General features: G+C 40.5%; 1 protein-coding gene across 1 annotated transcript; it reads right to left on the bottom strand.

The window, feature by feature from the left end:
• Positions 1 to 325: 325 nt before the first annotated feature.
• Positions 326 to 21,949, bottom strand: MRAP2 (melanocortin 2 receptor accessory protein 2). The gene is made up of 6 exons (XM_072926621.1): positions 21,773 to 21,949; positions 16,806 to 16,900; positions 16,020 to 16,165; positions 12,721 to 12,870; positions 8,913 to 9,012; positions 326 to 4,603 (listed from the first exon to the last, which is right to left on the bottom strand). The coding sequence occupies exons 3-6, from the start codon at positions 16,060 to 16,062 to the stop codon at positions 4,252 to 4,254; spliced, it is 645 nt and encodes a 214-aa protein (XP_072782722.1). The 5' UTR covers positions 16,063 to 16,165; positions 16,806 to 16,900; positions 21,773 to 21,949; the 3' UTR covers positions 326 to 4,251.
• Positions 21,950 to 22,392: the final 443 nt, after the last annotated feature.

Below are 22,392 nucleotides of genomic sequence, written 5' to 3'. Positions count from 1 at the left end.
ATTGCCTAATGCTTAGCTGGACTTCATCTGTTTACAGCAAAGCAGCTAGAGTATAATAATTTGAATTGTCATGTTTGAAGCTTTTAAGAAATCATGTGTACAGCTGGCTAGGTGACTCAGTGACCTAGATTGCTTCAAGAGAGGAAAACATGATGTGCAGAAAATGATCAGATTTCATCATGGCACTTGGGGCAGAGACAGCAGCAGTGTGTTCCATTTCCAGTTCTATGAAATACATGTCAAAATTGTTCATGTAACAAATTAAATAGGTTATTGTGAATGAAGACTTTATTTGATAGCACATAATACATTTTGAAGTCTGCCCCTCTATTCCATATTTAACCTTTTCTGGAAAGTACAAAGAAAAATATACCAGCACTAGCTGTGCCAGTCCACTTCTGCAAGGAATGAGGGGGTTATGTATCAAGTGCTGCCCTGACTCTTGAACAGAAATCCAGTGATATCTCTGAATTAAAAGTAGCATTTCAAATAGCTAACTATATAACTCTCATCCAGAAATAAGAAAGCACAGGCCTCTCTTGCTCTCATTGAGGAACATTTGGTAGAAGGTCCTTCTCTGCTGTCCTTGCTACCTGTCAATATCCAAGGCTAAAATGTGGCCAAAAAATGTCAGAGTATTCAAGGTGGAGGGCTCAGGTGCATAAAAACTTAATTTCATTACAAAAAATATCCTATTCACTTCACCTTGCAGTCTCAGAGACTCTATGGCTCTGGATTGTAGTAGAGAGGTTCACAGTTTTACCATTCTCTTTCTCTTCTCTATGAGTAGGCATTTAATGATTTTACATTATAGGTTGTGAGGTTTTGCCTTTTTTTTTTTTTTAAGATACACAACTAAAATTGTTATATAGAAGAGCATTTTGCAAGTATTTACCTTTGAAAACTGGGATAAATAACTTGATCTAGTAAGTTCTTCCAGAATACAAGACATGTTTAGGCAAACAAACATATATAGCTGTGTCTCTCTGCAGTTAAATCAGCTGCAGGTAATGCATTTATATTGAGTTTTGAGAGGAGGCTTGAGGCCAAGCACTAAGAAAACTCACAAAAATTCCATTTTCAAACACCATTAAATTCCAAGTACTCCTTTTGAAGATTGCTCTGATTAGAACACTTTTTATTCTAGTTTATAGTGCATCAATGAGTTGATTTTCTGAGAAAAGATGGATTTTTTTTTTAACAGGTTATATATTGCCCTTTTCCCTGAGGCAAGTTATGTGTTATTCTTTAAAAAGGGAAAAAAAGGAAGGACAACCTTAAAATAGCTGCTTTTGAAGACTGCAGAACGTTTTTGTGTTTGCCTGGCTCTGCTTTGAGGCAGAGCAAAAATCTGAATCAGACTTGCTGCCACAGTGTTTCTGAAGTGGTGTGGGAGCTCCACAGCGGGGACTGACAGGTTATTTTTCTGAGAAAAGCAGCATGAAGGACTTCAAATATAGAAGGGAGATAAGATGAAAAAGTAGATCTGTCATCAGGAAAGAATAGAAGCAGGAACCAAACACTTAAATAGCTTTACAGGATTAATACATGGTGCAGAAGGATATTAACTATGCAATTCAAATGTGTTGTAAGTTAAGTTGGCATCATCTCTGGGTCATTTTATTAAGTACTGTTCATCTAGGCATTATTGCCAATATCCACCTTTTCTCCCCAAAGTAGTAGTTATGTACCAAAGAAAAGCCACTGAGATTTATGGTAGGAGAAGAAAAGCATAGGCTAGCCTACAGGGAGTAGCAGCATCTTCTTTTTCTAAAACTCCATCTGCATTATTTTGAAACTTTGAAACTTTTGAGAATTTTTCCCCCAAAGGGGTTGTGAAGCAGTGGAACAGACTGCCCAGGGAAGCAGTGGAGTTATCATCCCTAGAGGTTTTAAAAAGCCTTGTGGTGCAGAGTGAGATGATTTAGACTGGGACTTGGCAGTGCTGAGTTAATTGTTGGACTTTATGACCTTCAAAGTCTTTTTCCAACCTAAATGATCCATGAAATGTAGTTTTAAATGGCTTAAAAATATCCTTCATTTCTCAGTTGTAAAAGAGATGGATTCCATGTAGATTTGTCCTTCCTTCAAGCAGCATTGCTTTCAAGACAATTGCTTTCAAAACAATTCTATTGTTTTCAAGCACGGCAAAGGAAAAAAAAAAAAACAAAATGAAAATAATAGTTCGAACATTACTGAAGGCAGCTCACTCATCCAGAAATCGGCTATAAAAGCCCCATTTAGTACAAGAACCACAGTGTGTTAGCAAGAACGATATTGAGCTTCAAAGCTTAACAATCAGATAGCTGATAGTTACTGAGGCGCCTCAGCAGGAAGTAGATGCCATATTCAGAGACAGATTTCCCAGATTTAGGAAAAGGAAAGTCCACACTACAGCCTTCATAGTTGTAGTTCTGTACTTCCTGTGAAACAAGGCCTTTTCTCCACTGGAAACATTTTACTGGAGCTGTGCTCATTCAGAACAGGGTTCATTTCAGTCTTCTCTGGGAGCTATTTTCAGCAATAACCTGCTAGCTTTAGAGTCTCTGCTTTATTCTAAGTGTAATCCTCTGTTGCTTTAAACACTAGCAAGTCCTGCAAAAATCATATTTGAAAACAGGAAATTGAGTTGTAAGTGGTGTGTAATAAGGGCATAGGACATAAAAACAAAAGATATTTCCTTGCACTCTTCCTACACAATTTGTATTCTTTAAATGCTCAACCCATTCACTCTTCTTCCTATTTGTAAGGTGAAGAAGGGGTGAATTAATCACCATTTTAGTGGCTGAAGAATGTATCAGCAGGTCTCTAACCTGGAACACAGATGTGTTGGATACAAAGCATGTTAATTTCAGGAAAATCCAGTTAGGCATGTGTGGAATCCACTCTTTTCATCTCAATTAGGAACTTCCTGCAGAGCATATTTGAAATCCAGCAAAGGGCTTGAACCTGGTACCTCTGCATTTTATATGCTTCCTCTAAAACCATTCAGCCATTAGTTCCCATCTTTTGAAGATAGCTGAAATACAACTTTTAAGTACTCTCAAAGGTTCAGAATTGTAATTCCGTCTCTAAAAAATAAAGATTGAAACCATACCTATTCAAATCCTTAACAAATCTTTCACTGGGAGAACAGCTGGGGTTGCAACACTCTCCCAACTGAGGACAAAAAGAAGATGGAGCAAGCATAGCTTAGCTACACTTAAGGAGTTGGTCCTCTCAGCTCAAAGCCTGCTAGCACTTCACTGGCCAATGAGTAAAGAAATGACTTTTTGTGAAGGCAAAAAGCATAGGAAGGTTCGGCCTATTAGCAACACATGGCATCAGCTTAGCATAACACCACTGTTTGCATGTAGCAACTTTATTGGCAGAAAAATAGGGGTTTTTCTTATTTCCTGTGATGTAGCTACTTAATCCTGTAATTACTGAACTGGAAGTTCACATCAGCAATTAGCAGAAAAAAAAAAAAAAAAAAAAAAAAGGACGTCAAATCACAGTTTGTGTTTGTGTGTAGAACACTAATTCCATGACATCACAGGCAGCTGCTGAGGTGTCATTCTGAAGTATAATTACTGGCACCTATTTGCTTTTACTCAGCAGCAGGTGGTGATAGCATTTTGTAAACAGTGTAACCAAACAATTTAATTTGCAAGGTATTCCCTCTGGAAGCTTTGTAAATTTGGTTTAACCTGCACCAAAAAGCAGTAGGGATCAGAAACTGAAGTTAGTCCCAAGCAGATATTTACTGTGGTGCTCAGCTTCGGGCATCCTTATTGGGAGCGGCATTAACTACAGAACATCCCCAGGGGCTTCTTCAGTCTTCTTTGAGATTTACACTTTTCTTGGCCAGTGAATTTTAAGAGACCCAATGCCAGGCTCCAGCCTTCACAATCCTTGTAAATTATTATCCTTCAGAAGCTGGTCATAAGTAGTCATTTAAAAATGAAGAACAATACAAGAAACAAACAAACAAAAAAAAAATAATAGAGCAAAAATAATACTGGGCAGAAATTTTAGACCACAGAAGGCATCAGAATAAAGCATTCAGTGTCTTACTTCTTGTCTAAACGGAGTTCTATCAGTGTACAGCCAGTCTTACGTACAATAAAAAGCACAGGTCTGAAATACCTTCTGTCAAAAGAGCAGGAGGCCAAGAAAAGCTTCAGACTAGACAATAACAGCGATGTTTGCCTTAAAGTAAAAGATTTTTCAGTCAAGGATCTAATGTTAAGATTGCATAACCAGTTTGCTTTACAAAATGATTGGCGGCTCTGAGATGAGGAGATCATCCTCACCTAATGAAGAGTTCTGCTCAGTGTTCACAAAGTTAGGAATGTTAAATTTTGTAAGACAATGTAGGTCTTCCTCAAACATTCCACTGCTCTTGGGAACCTCCTGGAAATGGGTATTACTCTCCAGACTTGGACCTTTCTGACTCTCTTTTTCTTTGTTCATATGGTCCACTTCATTAATGCAGAAATGAAAAAGTGACTGGGACTCTTCAGCCATTTGGTGAGAAAAGACCCTCTCGGACTCCAGAGGTTTTCCAAAATCTGCCACAAAGCTGTTCATGTGAAATCTTTTTTCAGAAATTTCTGCATTGCTATAGAGGAAAAAGAAAAATACAGTAAACTCAAAAGTAGAACTATTTGAGTTCTTATCAACAAGTTTGGTATGATTAGGAGAAAAGGAAACCCTACAGTTTATCTACCACAGACTTTTAAAGCCAGCACTATATTATTTTCTGCTGAAGCAATTTTAAGTCTTCATTTGTCATAACAATTTTCCATGGGAGTCAGTTAATGCCAGCACTGTTAAATGGCACTTCTAGTAATCCATATACTGTAATAATCACCTCACTGAATGAGTTTATAAACACTCTGGATTTCAAGTAGTAATAATTGTTTTAAATGGCTCATAAGAACATAAAGTTTTAGAACATAAGTTTTAGGAAAGTCCTTTAGACAAAATGTTTCTAGAGGCACAGGCAGCTCTGCTCTCACTAAGGACATTGAGTGCTTGTTTGTCCAAACATCAGAACCATCTTTTCTGCTGACTTCAATCGATGACATTCAGATTCCAACTTAGGTGAGTTGGAACTAAAGACTGCTTTAAACACCAGCAGTCTTAACAGTCCAGGCAGCCCAGGAAGGATATTTTAACATGTTTTTTGGCAGTTTTCTTTATAAATCTTATCTCAAACCAGCAGCAATCTGCATCGACTCTTGTGGAAGCCATTTGCAGCTGGGGGTGAGAAGATCTCAAGGTAGATAGCAGTCCTACAGATTCATTCTTTGTCAGGCTGAATTTATATGCTATCATCACAAAACGCAAGTTATTTGCCTTTGGAAGGCAGTAGAGGTATTCAGAGAATGAGCAATGAAACATGTTCTCAGAATATGAATTTTGTTAAGAACTAATAAATCATACTGTTTACATCTGGAGATGTAGCAAATGATGCTGAAATCAGATAATTGGACACCTAAAGGTGCACCTAGCATTGAAGAGTTTTTCAGTGTAATTTCATTTCCTCAAGCCTACAGTTATAAGATAAGTGCCTCAAGATGACACCTTCAGAAGCCTACCCACTAAAATTTTAACAGGATACCTACCATTAGTCTTTCAGGCACAGTTAAAGATGCCTGCTTCTCAAAAGTTAATTTACATGATGGGGGAATTCTGTCCTCAAAAAATCACTTCCACTAGCCTAGAAATCAAAGCAGTTCTCTAGTTTGTCGAAACTGTATTGGCTCACTCTGCATTTCAAAGGGAACAAGGTAGAAGAATAATTTTAAATTGATGTAAGACTGACCAATAACCAAGTAAATAATCTCTGGTATATACAGCAGGGGGCAAACAGCCTGGAACAATTCTGAACTGACAACTGACATTTATGTATTTATAATGCAGTAAAAAGCACCACTCTGAAGTTAAGTTTCATATAAAATTTGGCAAATCTGTCCCAAGAGTTTCTAGGTAGTGTTGCGGCACAGGCAGCAGAGGTGGCAAATAAGCACAGAAAGAACAAGCACTGTAAGCCCAGGAGGAAGAAAGTTTAAAATGCATCCACTACAGGAGTAGAATTACTTCATGGGTGTGGAAAGTGCTTCATAATCCAGTGAACTACGAAGGACTGAAGACTGACCATGCAGAGGGGCACACAAGATTGACAATGGCAACCTAATCTTAGTGGAAGATGCAAATAAATTTTACAATGACCCAGAATATTGAGGATATATTATGAAGCATAAACCTATGTTCATGAGCAGGGAACACATGATCTAATACACAGTGATATTTTTGGATTTTGAAATTCACAAACACCATCTTTGAATTTTAGAGTGGAATTTTATTACATTTTTTTAAAACTAGGCTAGAAACTTGCATAGTCTTGCTCATTACAATCTGCAAGAATTCCTCAGCATGTATCTTTTCAGAGCATTCAAGAAAAGCAGCTTCAAAAATCCCAGGTTTACTTAACCAACATCAACTGATTTCTTTTAAAAAAAATCCAAAACCAGTTATCTAACATTTACTGCTTTAGAATTACACCAGCCAATATTTTGTACAAATGTGTTGCATGATCTCTTGCATTTGTTGCATGAATGTGCTTTTAAGGACATTTTCAAATGCAGAAACAAATATGGCATGCTTTCCTCTATTGAGTGATGAATGAGAGCATTTTTTGGAAATTCAGATATTGCCAATTTTTTTTTTCAGTTGCACAAGCTAATGTGCCACACATACTTATATATGCAAGTGAACAAAAAAGAAATGCAACAGACCATTTCCATAGCTCATTAAATTTCTGCCAGTCCCCATCCATACCCTGTCCATTCAGGTCAGAGAATGTACCTAATTCTGAACATCTTGTGTAATTTTGAAAAGTACATCCTATCATGCCCCTTTGTATTGAGCCAAGAAAAACATACTACTAGTGGAAAAAAATATCAGAGTATTCTACTTTGGATCCATCCACCTGAGCCCAGATACACCTAATCTCTCACATTAATGGTATTTTAAAGAACAGCCAAATAGCCTTACTGAAGTCAGAGATTTCAGAGACTTCATCCATCAATCAAGCTGGCTTTCTCCCAGGACCTAGGAATCCCATTAACATCTATTTCTAAAGGTCAGTTCAAGGCAGCCCACTAATGAAACACCAAGCCATGAAGAATCCAGTCAGGCATGGAAATAGAAGATGCAGGCAAACTAAAACAACTGGTTTTACAGGTAGCTGTTCTCCAGTTATTAACTGTTATTAACTGTATTAACTGCCCTTAACGTATTCTCAGAGGATCCATGTTCAGTACCATGAACATTTCATTACCAAATGTCAAAAAAAAATGCTCAAATTTGTAAAGGTGCCAACTCAGCATACATAGCAAGTGGGCAAGCACTCAGGCACACAGCTCCCAAAGCTGCAAAGAGATCTATAACAAATACAGAAAGGAACAATTGGTCTTGCTCCAGCAACTGAAGAAGAATTCTGATTACATTATCTGAATGTAGAAGATGACCAAAGGTGGACATTTCATAAACTCTTTAGGACACTGTTCTGAGAAAATTGATGAAAAAAGTGGGAGATATTGAGCAGGCCTCTGCTACCTGAAAATAAATTTTTATAAGTGTAAAATTTTGACAAATATCTATATTAAATTCTCTATATATATGTATTTTGATTTCATCACTTTTTCCCCTCTCAAATTGTCCACATGGGATCCAAACTCATGCTTAGCTAATAAATAAGATCTTTGTGAAAAGGAAATGACATCTCAAGTAGTAGCACTGAAGTAAATAGTGTTATTGCTATAGGAAGCAAGGGGAGATAATATAAAACAGCACACCAATAATTACAGGGATTTAAAATCTGTTTGGGAGCAATGTCTGGCTTCTTCATAACAGTCTGTAGGGGAAGCAAAAATACCAGCACATCAGTTCTGGTAAGCTGGATTCTTCTGACTCTGTTTTCTTCTCACAGGAGCAAAACTTCAGGAGCACAGAAGAGGCTCAGGATGTACATCAGGCATCTCTAATGTGGCCCTGTCTCTTGAGATGTGCTATTAACATGGAGTTCCAGAGCCAGTTGAAATGTGATTAAATAGCAAGGAGCTCCAGGAGGCAGGGATAGGCTGCTTTAAGAAGGGATAAGCAGCAGCAATTGCCTTTTACAATCAGCTTCTCATCATTGCTACCTGCCTGCAAGCAATCTCACGCTCCAGAGAGGCTTTTTATTTCCACTTTATGGCACACAATCCTGAGAGGAGATGTGGGTTCAAACTTTCTCGGAGGAAGGGACGCTGACAAGCCTGCATCCTGTGCAAATGCAGATAAACCATTGAGGCAAGGCATGGTCTGCACATACTTATCAGCCAGAAAGAATAAAAAAATAGAGGACTTTCAGGGGACCCTGGCTTTAAAGAAATGTTGAGCTGGTCTCTACTTCAGCATCTATTGCAATTTCTCAGCAGAAACTAAGACACTCATGTCTCAGGAGTTGGGGGAAGATTTTGCAAGCACTACCCAAATCTGTCTTTGGACTTGAACACACAAACATTTGGAAACCAGCCAGGCTTCAGCTTCCTTAATTCAACATCTGCACTGCATTTTATTTGTATCTACTTTGTTGATATTCACAGTATCACTCCATGAAAATTTGAGCCTACTTAGAACCATCCTACCTGGTTACAATACAGTAATCTAAAGGCACCTGTTTGGCAGCCTACCCAAAGCATCCTTTTAGAATGAAAATGTGAAAATTATTTGAAATTAAGAGAGGCTGCACTGTTTCATAAGAGCAGACTGTAACAAGATGGTACAATGTCAGCACTGTCACTGCTTGCTTGGAGGCTGCAAGAGCCCAGGTGTGCCACTTAGCAGGCTGCATTTCTTATTCCCATTTTCAGACTCACTCTTGATGTGGTGCTCCTGTCTTCGTCAGCAGGGTCAGGACAAAAAACATGAAGATGACAAAAACTGCAAGACCAACCCAAAATCCAATCACAATGGAATCTGGTGAAGAAAAAATATAAAGGAAACGAGATGATTAATATTTAACTTGCACTTGCAAAAAGTTGTCTTCTACAGGCAGCATGAGCACAAACCCAAAACAATTTGCAGGTTATTTCTAGGTGACAAAGAGAAGGGATAATCAAATTTATCTTTATCTATTTTTAACCAGAAAGCTGCTATTGAAAGTCTCATTTCAAGACCAAATTTTACTGATATCTCAGACAGTAAATAACAGAGGGAAGATAATTCTCTTGGTAAGTAAGATAAGAGGAGCTCCCTGTGTGATGCCAGGCCCATTTCCGAGCATTGCTTTGGAGCTTCAGTGCTAGAACTAGGAAGGGAGGATTATTTGATTTTCCTCAAAATCCTCTGTCTCTGTAGAACTGAACTCCTGCTATTTTAAGTTATTTCTGCCCAAAACCATAATTTGCTGGAAATAAATGTATTTCTTTGACAAAATATGTTTAGGAAGACCTTTTAGTGGCAAGACAGAGAGTTCTGCAAGAAACAGAACCACAGATAAAACTATTTCCTAATTCAATAAATATCAATAACCAACAAATACCAGATGTTTTTTAATCACTTTCAGTTGGGTTTCCAACTTAAGTACAGAAAACTGCAACACAATGTCAGAGGAGTGCAACAGATTTAGACAAAAAAGTCAAACCAGCAGTTAATCAGTAGGAAAACACCAGTGCAATAGTCAAATATAGCAGCCACTGGGAAGAGCATCATGTCCTTTTGCCTGTGTGCTTAAACTGTATCGACTCTTCTCATTTATAGCAAATGGACCATAGGCAATTTGCCAATACTACTAAAAACAAATCTGTGTCCACTTACAACTTCAAGGTGAATCCACAGTTGCTCAAGGCTGTTCAGAGTTTCCAAGAACCTGATTTAAAGAGGTTCAAGTGGGACAAAGATATTCCTAGACACAATCAACTGATTACCATGGACCAAAGTTACAGGGCACTAACACTCAATGTTACCTGGCCCAGAACCCATCAGCACCCAGGTTTTTTTCACCTGTCATTTCAGTTAGTGATTCTTTGCTTATGCAAGTATTCGAATATTTCACTGTAGAAGTTCAAAAACATTAACATAAAAACATTCAAGAGGGAAGGTTTGGTCAGTACAGGAATCCTTTCTACCCTTACCTCTCATTACACAGTCACTACCGAGCCTCAGAGATCCTCGCTGGCTGTAATGTTTGACCCAGTGCAGCAGGAACAGCACAGAACTCTTGAATTTCCTACAGTATTAACTAAAGACACTGAGAAAATAAGGAATCTGCTACCCTACCTGGTGCTTGGCTCCGATAAACTACTGCTCCCACAAAAATCACACCTGCTATTGTGTGCCGAATAACAAGCCTGGTTTGTGGTTGGTTTGGTGTCCCTGCTCCCAACAAAATTCTTAAGTTTACTGAGCCTAATGCTACATCTTCCTTGCTTTATTGTGCTTCCTGACACACTTACAACCCTCTGCTGTATAAATTACATTGTTTGAATTTGTTTAAAATTCAAGCAGGTATCCTGAGTTCTCTTCAATATTTCATTTAGGTCTCACTCACTTCAGTGAAAATTATTCAAATCTACTAAATTCTAAACACTTATTCAAAATTAATAGTACATAATCCAACTTTCATTCAAAAAATATGGTAAGATTTTCTCACAGGTCACTTGGAATAAATTTTTCTCTGTTCTCAGGAAACAGGCTTCTGAATTCCTTTATATTTAAATCAAATCACCTAAACTAGAGTCCATTCCCTGTGGATCTCTCCAACCTAATTACAAGCATTTATTGACACCTTTTCTTTGTAAGTATTCAAGGTCTTCCTTCTCATACAACCCTTGTTTAATCTCCTCTCCTTCTCCCCAGTTTAGGATTTTGGAGAAGTTCATGTCTGGTCACATTGCCTCCACATTTCACAACAATCTCAGCTCAGCTGGCAATAGCTGGAACAAGAACACGCCGTGTCAAGAAGTATCATCCCGTATGCAACAGACTATTCCTTCAATAGATTAAACTCTTCCCTCTGGGGAACGCATGCAATAACAGTGAAGGAAACAGAGCCAACTCCAATCTATCACTTAAAACAAACAAAGAAGCATACAAAAATTAAAGAAAATCCACCATAGCTAGAAGGGACTTCCTAGATCACTGATTCAAGTACTACTAATGACACTGTTCACCAAGCTCCACCTGAAAAGCTGTTGTTACTTCTGTCCCATTCTCTAAGAGCTGACCAGAACCTTCTGTTCTACGAACAGCAGACAGGGAAGCTCAAGCTGCCATGCTCAGCATGGCAGTCACTTTGATGGCAATCCAAAACCTGATTTGCAGCTGTGCTTTCTGCAATTCAGAGGCAGATGTAATTTATACCTTTTTGGTCCATCTTGCGTGTACATAACATTTCAGCTGATTTTTGCAACCAGTAATCTTTGCAATCAGGTTTAACCTCTGATTAAGTGGAAGAATGGAAGATAAATTAAAAACATGGTGAAAGCTAGCCCACATTTTTCAATTACCTATCACTTGTAAAAATACAGACAATGATCGGCAGACTTTTTTGGGGGGAAAAAGTAAAAAGTAAATTCTACTCTATTTTTTTTCAGAAGTGTTAGTAATTTCAACAAGTTTCTTCTGTCCCTTGCAGAGCCTCCCCAAAACTTCTGACTGTGTAGAGGCAAGAGAGATCAGCCTTTCTGGGCTGCTGTTTGCCAGTGCAGGCAAACTTTTTCCCAATCTGAATGCTCATGGGGACAAGTGAGACAAAGTACGTAATCCATCCTAGACCAGTTCTCCAGCACTGGATAGGGGCTCTTCCCCAAAACTTTAAAGGTTGGGGATCAAACCCTTTCACAGTGTATCTGCCTCAGAAACAAAGAAACAGGATGTTTTTTTTTTTCTCTTTGGCTTGCAAGACCCATCAGGTAATTGAGTTGGTTTCTATTATTTTTTTCCCTCTCTTTTTTTGTTTGTCCCTCACAATTATCTCCTCTAAAAGGAAAGATCATCGAATCCATTGTATAGTTTTTAGAAAAATGTTGGTCCAGCTGTACTAGCTTGTCCTAGTTACACTTTCTCCAAGTTCCAATCCACATTTTTCATCTTTCTGGTAGCTAACCTCCATTTTTTGCTTCTACTATAAAAGAACTCCCGTATTAACAGAAAAGTGAATTTTGCACACTTCCTCCTATGAAAAAAGTACCAATGGTAAGTTTGTTCATACGGAGAAAATTCTTCTCTTATTTTCAACCTTTTAAAAACCAAAAATTTATTTTCTATCATTAAAAACAAACACTGGTAATGCAGGTAAGGCTCCCCACCACGGCCTTTTTACCATTAATAGAAACAAACACAAACAAATAGAACAAAGCAAAACAACACTGATCTTAACAAGTAGTCACCAGAAGCAGCAGTGTATCTGTATTTGTTGTTGTTAACTTTTCCCGACATCAGATATTTCCCAGTATTGATAAATTCCTACCATGGCAAATAAATCCATGGTTTTCTCATGCACAAGAAAAAGTCAACAAAATGATACAGAATAAAAAATAATAATGATGGTCTAATAAATAGAGGGATACTGCTAATTGCAGAGAATCCTACATACTAGGAGTGAAATGTTTTTGTCCCAAGTGAAGAATAGCAACATGTAGAGAGGAAGCTGAGCTGCATGAAGGGTGTCTCTACTGAACTTACACTTATGAGCCTTCAGGCCTTCAAATGACACTGGTCCATACTCATAGTACTCATAGTCCCAGGTGTAATCAGAGTTCGACAAGGCCTGCTGGGAGGTTCTGTTGGAGATGAGCCTCAGGGCAGACATCTTGCACCTCAGCAAATACAGACCTGTGGATATGAAATGCATTAGTGCAGACTAGACCTAGCGCAGCTTTTGGGTTTTTGTTCTTTCTCATCTATTGGACCACTGTCTCAGCAGACAAGGCTATCCCATCCCCCTCCCCTGATTATAGACACAGACTCTGGGGCAATCAAGGCAACCAAGATGTTTAGGGAGCTGAAGCACAGGAGGCATGAGAGCCTAAGGGTTTGTTCAGCCTGGAGAAGAGACAGCTGCAGGGAGACCTCAGTGCTGTCTACACTTGGAGGGTGCAGAGATGCTGCTGGCCAGGCTCTTCTCAGAGGTGCAAAGTAAGAGGACAAAAAGGAATGGACAAAAACTGGGTAACGGGAAATTCATATTAGATAAAAGGAAAAGTTTACCTGATCTAGTCAAACATGCTTTGAGTAGGAGATTGGACCAGATGACCACCAGGGGTCCCTTCCAACCTAAATTTCTCTATGCTGATAAACGGGCTCAATATGCCACTACAGAAGGAAAATAAAATTGGAATGATTTCCCTTACAGATTAACAAAAACTGCAAAGCAACACTGAGCATCATGAAATTATCTTAATAGGTATCTCTGTCATTACCACCATTCTGTACTAGAACCTTGCATTTTGCAGAGTAATTTTTTTTTTTCAGAATATGAGACAGTTTTATGCAGACCAAAAGAAAGCATATCTCTGCACAAAACATGTGCTGCAGTAGCTAGAGTCAGGAAGTACAAATTGAAACATATTACAAAGTACTTTTTGTGAAAGCAAGCTGAGCTTTGGGTAGTTCTGCATTCAGTTAAAAGCCAGCAGGATTGACTAATGCTTCAAGTGCTAGGAGAGCCACCATAAAGAACAAAAAATCAGGCACGAAATAAGAAACACTTTCACTTAGGTAATGTGAACAGCATTTCAAATTTGTAAAATAGTTCTTTCTGCAGCTATTTTACCATGACCAAATGCTGGCAGTAATGCCTCAAAGCAATTTTAAATAAGTAGTATGCCTGAAAAAGTAAACTTCACACTTAAATACAATGTTCAGAACTTTAAACACATACCAAAAAATTTGACTGGCAAGTTATAAAGCTTTTAAAATAATAAATGGATCTATTTTTCAATCCAAACTGATTTTGTTTTCAGAATGTGCAAACTGATAGCAGGAAAGGTGAAGGCGTGAGCTGGGGAGGGAAGTGACCAACCCCATTCTTGGATCAGGACAAGAATTCACTGCATTACCCTCACCTTCCCTTAGCCATTCAGAAAGTCTCCAGCATTAATAAATAGCATGAAGCACAGAGGAGAAGGAAAAAAACATGGATATTGTGGGCAATGCAGTTCAAGGCTGAGGATGTTTCCCATCTTGTACTTCCAACCCATTCAGAATGGACAGAGGGAAAGAGGTAAGTCTAACTAAAAGTGCCTTGGCTTTTCCATTTCTTCAAACTAAAGAGAGAATATCTAATCAAGCTTTAGACAGAAACTTTCTTATTTTAATCAACTAAAGCAACTAACTTCCTGCCTCTGGGAGAAGGAAGTGGCACAGAGAAAACCCTAGGATCCCTGTCCTAGTTTGCTCCCATCTCAGCTCTGTCAGTTGTTTATTACAAGACTTTGTGTTTCATTTTTTGACAAAACACAGGGTTCCTACCATCTTTTTTCCCCCTTCTCCTCAATGTTTTGTTGATGATGTGCCTCTTGACAACATTGATTAGTCCTGTTTAAAGGCTGTTTTTCTTTTTTATAACTTTCCAGAGGAGCCTTTCATTTAAATATTCCTCACATGGCATCACTTATGGCCATTGTCACCTCCCTTCTTTTAGTACCACAAAATGAGCTGAAATCCACTTGCAGAAAACTTCAGAATAGAGTATAGGAACAATCTGAAAAATGATGTTTCTTCTCACCTCAAAGCAGATGGGATTCATTGGGCCACATGCAGAGCTTTCTCCCATTCTTGTCACTAGGGTCCATTTATGATTTATGGGGAGGATAGCCACTTCCAGGACACAAAGAATCTGTCCCAGTATAGCATTAGGTTAGGATTAGAAGCTCCAGCCTTTCACCACTAAGTGCATGCATGTGGAGACTTGCTTTCACAGTAGACAAGCCACTATCAGAGGGAGAGGTGCTAACAAAAAGTTGAGTCACTAGCTCTCTGCCTAATCTGTGCTTTGAAGGATATATAAATATTATATTCTTCTAAATCAACCAGTAGAGCTAAGCATAAGCACTGATCCAAACCAACTTTCACTTTGAAGCGTTGTCTATCTGAATACCTCCAAAAACACAGCCTCAAATATGCAAAACCCTATTACTCTACTTAAAATACAGTCAGTCTAGCATGGTGGTACAAGGACAAGCACAGTGAAAGAAGTGACTATTTAGACCTTGCATCTCCTGGGTAAGAGCAAGGCAGGCTGAGCTGGCACAGTAGGAGCCTGTTGGGTGCTTCTGCTTGGCTGCAGCAGGTCATGCAGGGATTCAGGTAAGAGGCAAGTGCTTCTAAGAAGGAATTCCTCCAGTAGATGCTCTCAAACACTCTTTCTGTCAGACACAGAGAGCCATGATTCATATCACAGCTCTGGAGCATCACACGGACCTCTAATTAACTTGGCTGAGAATTTTCTGGGAAGTACAGGAGCCTTTTGAGGCAAACATGAAAGCCCCTCTATTGATTTTGATGTGTATGGATGTAGACAGGTTTCCTCACTCTGGCTCTCTTCTTTCAGGAGCAAGTCAGGAATAAAAAGCTTCACTTTGATTATTCAAGGAACCCCAAAGCAAGACTGTGTTCAGTGCTGCCAACCAGAAATTTTGTCAAGTTGGTATCCTGGAAACTAAAAAGGGCAAGTGCTCAGGGCTTTTTTTTGGAGCATTTATCTCTGCAGAAAAAGTAACCAGATGTTCCCCATGGAGACCCAACTGCAACTCTTGAATTATGCCTTCATGAGAACTTCTTTGTAACTTGTGTGAAAATCTGTAAGGTCTCAGCTGGCCTGACAGCTGCCAGTGGCACCTAGGCAAGCTAGTCTGGCTGTTTGTGTTTGCATAAAACCCATGCCCTTGAACAGCAGCAGCAGGATATCAAACACTGTGCAGCTGAACTATTTTTTCCAATCTGGACATCACTGACGCATTGCATGAGACTGAGCCACTTACCTTTCAAAATGAAAGCAAAACTGAACACACACATCTGCAACATGACTTCATGGCTTACACCACCACTGAGACCACAAAGTCAGATCTGGTTGTGTGTAGGTCTGAAACTGTCCTTGCAACCAGCAGCAACTCCCTCCGAAGCTGACCTGCATGCACAAAACGAAAACCATGTGGATTGTTCATGTACTGTTTGCTTCTGGAGCAAGAGAAACTACCAGTATGGTAGACAAAAGCTTGGTGAATTTTCAGGCACAAACTACATCTATTTTCCACATACTTCAATTCTGTTTAGTGCCACAGAATCTAAGCACTCAATGTTTTCAAAAGAACAAAGGAACAAACCATTGTTCTCTTGTAAACTCTGAAGATCCAAGACCCAGACAGGGCAAAAAAGAAGGAACATTTCAAACTGTGGGAAGTCCCAGGCTGAGAAAGCTTAGCACTACACCCTGGTGCATCAGCTCCATCAACTAGGCAGTACAGTTAACCCAGAAGTTGTTTGCTATGAGAAGTTAACAACTCAGACTGTTGCCATATCTTCCATGTTCTCATACCAGCACCAATATTGTGCATGAGGGAGAAGGGAGTCAGCCACCCCCACATGCCTTTTTACTCCATCCCAAAGACTAGGAGGTGAAGTCAGGAAAAAAAACCAAACAAATGGAAAAAACAACCACAAAATTATTCACACTGCTGCACTGCATCAGCTGAAAAGCAATAGAGACCCCATCTTTCTACAACCCTGTACCACTCCCAAGACAAGAAAGACTGCAGGAAATACTCCACCTAAGGGTTCTTGTTTCTTGCTAATTCTCAATACCCTAGGTGGGCAGGGTTTGAGTTCAAATTTGTGGTCTTTTCAGGGGAATATCCAATCCCATCTGCAATAAAAGAAGGGAAAGCAGGTAATAAAAATGAGTTAAACTTAGGGGGAAAAAAGAAAAAGAAAGAAAGATATCTGAAAACTGAATTTACAATTAAAAATCAATCATGAATGCCAACACTGATACCTAGGCCTTTTCTTGGAGAAAAAAGAAAGTACATTGTTAACCGTGGTTATGTTTGTCACCGATGTTCACAAACAGCAATGTCTGAGCTGTTGCACTAAAGTAACAAGAATAATGTTGGATTCATAACAAAAGGATAGCAGAAAATAAAAAAGCTGGTATAGTTACTGCTTAAACTGTGAACTAAGGATGAGAGATTACAATTACATACATCTTTGCCTCATACCACCAGTGTAAACTCCAACAACAAACTTCTTATGCATCCCACAAACTCCACACCATTATATACAATTTGCATGCTAACTGTATAGCTGCTGTTTGTACTTAGTTAAAAAGTGATGCCATTATGACTTTAAAGTGAAATTTAATAAAGGCTAAAGAAATTTGCCAACTATTTTCCTATAGACAATAACAAAATAAGCAAATAATAATGACCACTTAGCAGTCCAATTCAGTAGATGCCACCTGGAAGTTAAGGCAGAAATTAGTATGAAATCATACCATACTATGAGTTTCACTGACAACTGTGTGGTTCTAAAAATGAATAAAGCAAATACTACATAAGCCCACTCATTAGCCTTGTCTGAGAAGGCAGATGAATTATACCTAACATGGTATCACAGACCACCTGCATTCCTCGTGCTCTTAAAAAGTGTCAGACCTGCACTGACAGTAAAGGGACATGAAGCTGCTAGCAGGGAGCTGCTGGGACTTCTTCCCAAAGCACACTGAGGCTTAGCTTAACTCCAGTACCAAAAGCTTTGGATATTGCAACCAAAACATACAGTCTTAAGAGGCAGCATTTTCTGAAAGTAATAAAGATTAGCCACAATTCCATTTATTTCCTGTTTCTAGGGCAGGATTACACAATCAGTACTGAGCCTATTTTCCTCTCCTCACTAAAAGCTAACCTCCTCTTAGATGTGCAGGTATGGCAGCTGCAAATCCAAGTTCCCTCAAGACTAACCAGACTAGAAGAAGCCCTATCAGTAAGCATTAAAGTACAGACACTTGTTCAGTCCTACAATGTTATAAATGCTGACATCAGCGGTATAGGTACATATATTCAACACTTCCCAAAAGAAAGGCTGCCTTTGCCTTAGCTATTTATAATATTGCCTATTTTAACATTTCTCACAACAATTTTTTAACCTCTCAGGCTGACTTGTAAAAAACCCTGAAGTGAAAGAGCCCTGGCATATCTACTAATGAGGTAAGTTTAAATAGCAAAGCAAGTTTTATTAAATGTTTATTTTTATTAGCTTTATTCTCACAGAAAGCTCAGTACTGAGATGGGGATGTTCTGAATTCCTTTCTAGCCCTGAAATCTATCAGTCTGATGCCTTTTTCTAAGCAGAGAGGAAGGAAAGTTCCCTCCATTCACTCTTACTGATCAGCACAGTGCAGGAAAATTGGAATGGCTCCATCAGAATATGACCTACCTGTAAGAGTTGCTTTTAAAATACCTCCTATTTCTGGTACCATGTAAGAACCTAGTCAAAAAAAAAAAAAAAAAAAAAAAAAAAAAACCCAGAAAAACAGTCTCTACAGAAAGGACAGAACAAACACTGCCTTTTTTCTTTTTCTTTTTTTTTTTTAGTAACTAAAAGATGGAATTCAATTTGAAAGAAAAAAAAAAAAACTCACTGAGAAATTACTTCAATGCAGAGGGTTACCAAACTAGATTGACTCAAATTGCCTAGTCTGCAAGTCATGAAGAAGCACTAGAAGCACAGTGTTCTGTCTAGCCAGAACACCAAAGGAGCCAAAGAACAGAGGCACCCAGGTGTTTCAAATAACCCCACCTAAACCAACCATTTGTAACAGAGGCAAGGCTGAAGGCAGGAACTACCCTTGTGTGATTGTTCATGGGAAACTCAGCACTGATTAACAGCTAAAATTACCTGGGCTCCGTTCGTGTCAGAGACCCAGAGATACCTGGAGATGCCCCGTGGCAGTCCTACCCACCTGCAGGGTGTCAGGCTCCGGGTTTGTGCAGCTGCCTGTAGGCTTGCACAGCCCAGACCATGGATGAGGGTGATCAGGCCTCATTTCATAGCTCTGTTTTAGCTTTGCATCAGTGAAAAAGTCACCACAGAGCTGAGGCTGACAAGCAGAGTGGAAGCCAATGAAAATTTCCTCTCTCCCGTTACAAAATAATTCTCTAATCTTCACACGTCATTCATCTGGTCGAAGCACAGGCCACAGCACGCTTCCCATAGCATCTCTTCACTTCTCAATGTTCTCCCTGCAGAAATGGTTCTGTTCCCAGCCTTGCTGAAGCCAGAGCAAGATAAATCAGCTGGCAGGGATGAAAAAAAAACCCAAACAAAACAGGTATGATAGACTATTTATCAGAACTACTCCCACACTTGGGTATGTCACAGCTGGGGTTTTACTGCTATGGTGGAAAAATCTTCCGCTGGTGCTTTCAGTCCACACAGGGCCTGGAAGCCATAATCTCTCAGATGCAACACAACATATAAGCTTTTTAATTTGAATCACATATGACATTTCCTCAATAAGTAATAAGACAAAATTATAGAGATTTTCTTTAAAATTTCCATACCTATATGAGAAATATTTTCTTAACTTTTGTAGTTACCCTACAACATAATGCAGAAATACTGCTTTAATTGGTTCAGTGACAATTTTAAGCACTCACTGAAATGGAGCTGTTCATCCAAAGCCAAACTGGTCTGGGATTGTTTCAAGCAAGAACTGGGGGATTTTTTTCCCCTGTCTTCAAATCTAAGTCTTCCCTCCAGCGCTGCTGATGAAGGAGCCAACAATCTATTGTAGTGCCTCAAATACAAATTTCTCCTCAGGTAAATCAGACAGCAGTACACAACTCACAAGCACACATCTGAATTTTCCCATTCTTATCCCTGCCGTGTCTCTGTCTTATAAATAAGTAACTAGATGCCAAGAAAACATCACTGAACCAATACAACCACAGCCCACTGCAGTGAGTACACAAAATAAAGCCTTCATTTTTTTGTAATAAGATTTGCCATATAATTTTGCCAGTAAGAGCTGCTATTATAGGTACAAAGTCTTTAAATTTCATTTAAATTCTTGAACAAGCTGCAAAGGTATCATCTGTGCTTCACTCAAAACCTTTTCCATGATGAAGTGTACATGGGAAACTAGGGAAAGAGTAGGCAGTAAATTACTTTGTCCAGCTATTAATATTCTGGGGTTTTTTTCCTTAAAAAAAAAAAAATCTTGCAATAGCTTGATTTATTTTATATATATTTGGTTGTGACTGATATACTCAGAGTGTCTCATTATTTTTGACAAGAATGGAGCCAGGCTGTCCTCAGTCAATGGAGACCTGCCATTCCCCTGGTATTTTTCCAGGCATTTACTCCTGTGGTCAAAATTATCTTTACTCTCTGATTAAGAACCTGAATAGAAAGCTACAAATGGACAAGAAAAACAACCAGAATTGGGGACTATTACCTGATTATCTCTAAGTAGAAACCAAAACATCTGTTTGCTTCCACAGCAGTTACATAAATCTGCACCCCTGTGTGCACAGCCTCTGGGAAGTTCAAATGAGAGGAGCAGACCAAAACAGGGAGACACTCCAAGACAGAGCAGTGGGCTGGGAAACACCCCTGGAAATAGAAGTGCCTCAGTGCTCCCTCCAACAAAGTCCAGGCAGCTCTGTTAGGGCAGTTTGAGGCAGCAGTGCTACTGCTGTCCCATCTCTCTCTGAGCTACGCCTGTCACGGAAGTGCCAAACTTGCGGTGTGTCTACACTTCCAGTCACTGTGCAGCTTTATGTGCCAAACAAGGCTGTATGACAGCATGAAAAGGCAAATGTCAGGGAACGGGGACTGCTCAGAGAAAAGTTTTGCGAGCTTGTCACTGTGGTGATTGTTTCCAGCAAATAAAGAATGGCAGGTCAGGAGAGAGACCTGAACTTACACACCAGTCATTGTCAACAGAGGCTGAGGCCAGAGGAAGAAACCACTGAGATGACAACTGTTAAAAACAGAGACTGTTAAAGGAAAAGGAAGGGAGGGAGGCAGCAGGGGGAAAGTATGAGAATCAACAGACTAGGGAAGAGCACACAAAGAAAGGGAAGAAGGCAAGATAGAGCAGGAGAAGTAATCTAAGGCTGTATGGTGGAGAGATGTTCAACCCTTCAGTCTGAAAGGACAAAGGAAGAGAGATGTTACCCGGAGGGGGAAAAAAAGGCAAAAAAAAAAAAACCACAACAAGCACACAACAAACTTATCTTGGGGTTTTTTTCCCCCCAAACATTTTTTTTCAAACGTTTTCTGTTCAGCTGTTAAAATCATTCAAATGCTCAGCAGTCAGTGTGCTTTTCAGCTGTTCTGCTTTTGAATACAGAAGGAATCACTCCGTCACAAATTCAGAAAGCAGACACAACCTTCTCTACAGCCGACGTTCTCCACATCACCCAAATGAAGAATGCCACCTCCTTCATTTTCTTATTATTATTATTTAAAATTAAGGAAAAATTGGCAGAGCGCTTCAGACGTTAAGGCTTGCGGGAGCCGCCGGGTCCCTGCTCCGAACAAGCTCAGCCACCTGTTAACCGCAGGCTGAACTCCGGGCGCTCGGGGCTCCCCGCGCCACCCAGCCAGGAGCACCCACCGCCAGGAAGGGACCGGCCGGGACACGGCGGGGTGGGGCAGAGCACGGCCGTCCCTTTCTCTCATCCGCTCCTTCACCCTCCGCCCCGCAGCTCCAGCCCCTCACCGCGCTTACCGTGCCGGGCACGTCCGCCCGGGCAGATCCCGAAGCGCCGCTTCGTCCCGGCCGAAAGACGCACCCCTCCCGGGACGCCCTGGCCCCGGCGAGCCGAGCCGAGCCGAGCCGAGCCAGTGCTGCGGGCGGGATGGAGTGGGCGGGATGGAACGGGCGGGATGGAGCGGGCTGGATGCAGCGGGCTAGATGCTGCGGGCGGGATGCTGCGGGCGGGGTGCAGCGGGCGGGATGCTGCGGGCGGGATGCAGCGGGCGGGATGCAGCGGGCGGGATGCAGCGGGCGGGATGCTGCGAGCGGGATGCAGCGGGCTCTCTCCCCGGCAGAGCCAATGACTGAGCGGCGGACGCGCTGCCGCGGGCGGCGCGGGCGGCATGGATCCGTGGATCTGCCGCGTGACGCTCCCGCTCCAATGGGCAGCCGGGCGGGAGGAGCGGCCCCGGGGGCCGCGGGTGCGTTCAGGGTGCGGGGCCGGCGGCGGAGCCGGAGCGGCCGCGGCCGTCGAGGGGCGGGAGCGGCGAGCTCCAGGCGGAGCATCAGCTGGGAACAATATCCGCGTGTCGGTGGACGGGCCGGAGCTCGCACATCCCAAGGGCAAACATCGATTTTGGAGGGAGAGGGAT

This window comes from Taeniopygia guttata, chromosome 3, assembly GCF_048771995.1.
Source record: "Taeniopygia guttata chromosome 3, bTaeGut7.mat, whole genome shotgun sequence".
NCBI lineage: Eukaryota > Metazoa > Chordata > Aves > Passeriformes > Estrildidae > Taeniopygia > Taeniopygia guttata.
This window is presented reverse-complemented; position numbering and strand designations above follow the sequence as displayed.